At 58.9% G+C, this 4,506-nt stretch overlaps 1 protein-coding gene across 1 annotated transcript; it reads left to right on the plus strand.

Moving 5' to 3' along the window:
* Positions 1–286: 286 nt before the first annotated feature.
* MNEG_6340 (hypothetical protein) lies at positions 287–1,634 on the plus strand (the record flags this gene model as incomplete). Its single annotated transcript, XM_014045187.1, has 6 exons — positions 287–303; positions 464–555; positions 817–896; positions 1,071–1,112; positions 1,335–1,477; positions 1,601–1,634. 6 exons carry the CDS (start codon positions 287–289, stop codon positions 1,632–1,634), a joined length of 408 nt encoding a protein of 135 aa, XP_013900641.1.
* Positions 1,635–4,506: the final 2,872 nt, after the last annotated feature.

Raw genomic sequence — 4,506 nt, forward strand, 5'->3', positions numbered from 1 at the left:
GGAGCCATCCCGGCCCAATGGATTTAATTTGTGGTGCAATGTGTGCGTGTTGGGCGGTGCAGCTGCCGCAACCGCCAGCTGCGTGAAACGCTCAAAATCCAGCACCTCTGCGCTCCCGGGTACCAGCCGCGCGCCCGCGCAATCTGCCTCTTGACCCACGTGCCTCTTGTGCAGGTGCCTGCCGTATGATCCCAGCAACCCCAGCTGCAGCTATGAGTGCACCGATGTCGAGCCGTTCCTGCAGCAAGGCGTCTTTTCGTTCAAGGCGCTCACCACCGAGTGGGAGATGCAAAACCACATCAGGTGTGTGTATATGAGTGTGTGCATGCGCGCGTGTGCGTGTGCAAGCGTAGCAAATGGCGACTGGTCAGGGCACAAAGATGTGAGCCAATACATCTGGATGCCAAGTTTTTTGGGGCATGTCCCATCTGACCTGTCTTCACCCTGCTGCACCACCCTGCAGGCTGTTTGGCAGCGTGGTCACACGGCTGAACATATTCACAGACTTCAGGTCCTTTTTTGAGAGCAACACGTCAGGCATCTATACTGGCCACGGTGCGCAAGTGCCGCGCCAGCATGCCCTGAGGGTGTTCTCGTGGATTGCGTGCATCTGTGTGGCTGGCATGTGCTCATGTTTGCGTGCATGCGCACACACGCGTCCATGCGTGTGTGCGTACATATGCTCGCACGATTTCGTGTGTACGCGCATGCACCAATGGGAGCGCTTGTCGCCCCCCTGCGTAAGGACGAACCAACACATGTTGCTGCCATCTCAGCTGCTTCCTTCGTGGCCTATGGAACGCCATCCCCATCCAGGGCCCAAGGCTGTATACAAGGAAAGCCATGCTGTCGTGCTGGTTGGCTACGACCTTGACAAGGGGTACTGGATCGTCAAGGTGGGCGGCGGGCTGGGTGTGCGCACATATGTTTGCAGACACATGTGGTGCCACCCACCCAGTGCATGCAGGGTGTGGAAACTGGGTGGTGGGGCTGGACACATGCCTTTGCCTGCACTCTGCCGGTGACTTTGCGTAAATGTCCATGCTGCTCTCTCACATCCTGAATGGTAGAACTCGTGGGGAGTCAACTTCGCCGCAAGCGGATTCTGCAAGGTGGGTGCCACTGCTTGTGGTAGCAACGCAGCAACGTCGAGGCGGCCAGCGAGCGGCCGACCTGAACCGGGGAGCGTCTATACGTAATGCACGGTCACACCTTTGGGTGTCCATGTGTTGTCACCGCACATATGGTTTCAACTGCTTAATTTGTGCTTGTTGTATCACTGTCAAGCGCCCATTGACTTGTTCCTACGTATGCGCCGGCCCCCCTGGTGGCAGGTGGCCTTTGGAGTTGACGGCGTTGGCTACCCTGACGACACATTTGGAATCTACTTTGTGCCGGACAAGCCCCCTCCCAAGCCCCTCAACAGACTGTCGCCCTCCAGCCGCCCTGGCTGCTACAAATACCGCACCCTACCCAGGTAGGCTTGCACCCTACCCACCCCCCTTGCGAGTGCTGAGACGCTGCGTGCGCGTCTTGCAGCAACTGCAGGCGCAATTTCTGCTGTCACAGCTCCTGCTGCCTGCCTTGCGGCATGCCACAGCTTTGCGGCTACACGCGTGTGGCTTGGCGTCTAGTAACAACAGGACAGCCAGTAGTGAGGTCGTCCCAAGTTGACACAACCCCTTGCCCTACCCCACTTCCGTCACGGCGTTGTGCAGCGACTACGTTTCCAAGGTGTGTTTCCATGCTTGCCGCCCTCACCTGCACTCAACGCAATTGCCAGCCGTGCAATCGTGCCGGCACAAGTTGCCCAGCTGTTATGAGGCCCATCTTTTGCAGCCTTAATTCACCCTTGCATCTCCAACCCCCACCGCTCTGCGGCACTGTGTCACACAGGTCGCGACCACCTGGGGCATCCCCATCCAGCAGCTGCTGCTGGACAACCTTGACAGCATCCCTGAGACAGACAAGATGCTGGGAGACACGACCCTCACACTCTGCGGCATCACGGTGCCGGGTACACCCCCGACGCAAGGCCAGCCATCCGTGCCGGCCACCTCGTCACCCACTGCCCCGGCCCCTGTGCCGGCGCCCGCCCTGCCCTTTGTGCCCTCCCCGGCGCCGGCACCGGCACCGGTCCTGTCGCCTGCCCCTGCGCCAGCCTCGCCTCCTCTCCTGTCACCGGTCCCGAGCCCGTCGCTAGCCCCCTCGCCGAGCCTTGCTGTCCCCTCCGTGTCGCCCGGCCCTGCCGCTGGCCCCGGCCCCAGGCCTGCACCTGCACCTGCTCTGGCGCCCTCCCCGGCGACCACACCAACACCTGCACCAGCGTCGGCGCCAGCACCCACCCCAGCGCCAGCGCCGACGCCAGCAGCGGGACCCACCTACAAGCTCCGGATGGGCAGCTACGCAGGCACTGTCAAATGCGACGCAGGCTTCAGCTTCTCCGGGCAGGGCAGCGATCTGATAACCACTGTCACCTTGTCTGCGCAGCCGGGGGCCCAGGCCGGCGGCGCATCTGTTGTCCTGCGTCTTGCTGCCGAGTGGCGCGGGATGTTCAACCTGCGCTGCAACTACGGGATGACGTCACTGTGCACGCGCGCCGACGACGCACAGTGCGCGGCCGGGCAGGAGGCGTGGCGCTGCCAGGTCACTGGCATCTCGGTTTGGTCGGACTCGTGTGTTGGACAGGCGGTGGCGCGCCCCGCGGTTGCACGCGTGTGCTATGCGGGCAGCCTCTTGACCGCCAAGGAGCTGTCGCCTTCCTGCAAGCGGATGAGCGGCGACTTGACACTGCAGCAGCGATAGCTGGCTTCCTTGCGCGCGCCTCTATCAAGCAATGGACCCGCCATGCTCAGCACACAGAGCGCGCTTGGGGGTATATTGATCTGCAAAAAAGTCGGCTTTCACGCTTGGTAAATAGCGTCAACATCTGCAGCAACGTGGCCATGGATGCGTTGACGCCTATCTGGATGTCAAGCCACAGGGTGCAGGCTGACTGACCACTGTCATTCTTTTGCCTTTCAAGAGCAAATTTGTACAAATTTGCGCGACCTGGTGCGTCGTTGCCACCCATCCCTGTCTATGGCTGCTGTGCACATATGGAATTTGACGAGACCTCTTTGTGCAAGCAACCCTATGCGACTACACGCACTCGCTCCTCCTACACTTGGTCATGTTCAAGCAAACGGACTGACTATCACACCTGGCTCACCTTGCAAACTTTTGCATGCAACGTTTATGGCATACGACTCCACAACTCTCCTCCCAACGTGCAAACCTGTGTCCCTGATGTAATGATTTTGGGCCAGCGACGTGGGCTCGCTGAGGTTTCTGATGGGTGTGCCTGGCAGCATACATGGATTGTGCGTGTAATTTCTGTGAAGGATAATTAATGTGGGTGCTCACAGTGCTGCAGCGACGAAAGTGCGGCTGGATGTTGACATGTTTATACTGCAAGCTAATCAGGAAAGCAGGCTGCCACTGGTTTAAGTACTCAGGTGGGGGGCTCGCACCTTGGTAACAGATCCCAATTTGATCAAGAGAAGGTACTGGCATGAGAGGTCAACACAGGAAATGGGGCATTGCAACCCGCAATGGAAGGAAGCTTTGCGAGTGCCCAAGTTGCTGTAGCAAGTGCATGCATGTTGTTTTAACACTCTTCCTCCCCCAATTTGGGCCGCAGTCAGGAACGGCAATGCACGGGGTGCACGAATTTGGTGACGCCGAGCATGATCTGGTGCTTGGTATACAGAGCCACAGCAAGCGGCTGGGTGCAATTGTTGGTGGGTCTGCGTGTGGAGGGAACATCAGAGAGAGAAATTGTGCCTTGCTCATGGAATCCGTGCACATGGTGGCAAGAGATATTAATGTGCTTGGTCTCGTCAGTGACCATGGCCCATGGTCACTAACAACGCCAAATTCGCGATACTGTTGTCGCGGGCGGGTGGACCAAGCTGTGCAGTGTCCTGATTGGCCCAACTGGCCTTGGCGGGCAGCGGGCCGGTGTGATGAGCCCACATAAGCAGGAACCACATGGCAGCGTCGGCAGTGATCAATCTGTGCGTCTTTTCGAGGCCTTCGTTGGTCATAGCGAAGGAGGGGCCAACAGCGCTTGGTCATACTGGTGGGGGAGAGCTGTGAAGTATGCTGGTACGACTAGAGGTCAGAGTTCACCTCACGCCGGGCTCTGAGTCAGCCGCGGGCAGGCGCGGTTGAGCCACCAGTGGACGGCATTGGTGGGTGTGACTGTGCCCAAGCTGATTGAAATTGCACACGACTTCCATGTTGAGTCTGTGCACGCACATGAGGGAGTTTGTACCTAGAGGCCAACAACTTGTTGAAATGCAGGTACACGTTGGTCGGGCCAGCAGGCCGCCACTGATCTGACAAATCAGTAGGGAAGGTGTCACGTCAACTCATGATTACAGATCTCTATCCGATCCCGAGAATGCATTGGCTTTAGCGGTCAATGCAGTTATTCACGCAGCGGGGGGGGGGGGGGGGGTT

The sequence above is a fragment of the Monoraphidium neglectum genome (genome assembly GCF_000611645.1).
Source record: "Monoraphidium neglectum strain SAG 48.87 unplaced genomic scaffold scaffold01020, whole genome shotgun sequence".
NCBI classification, from domain to species: Eukaryota; Viridiplantae; Chlorophyta; class Chlorophyceae; order Sphaeropleales; family Selenastraceae; genus Monoraphidium; species Monoraphidium neglectum.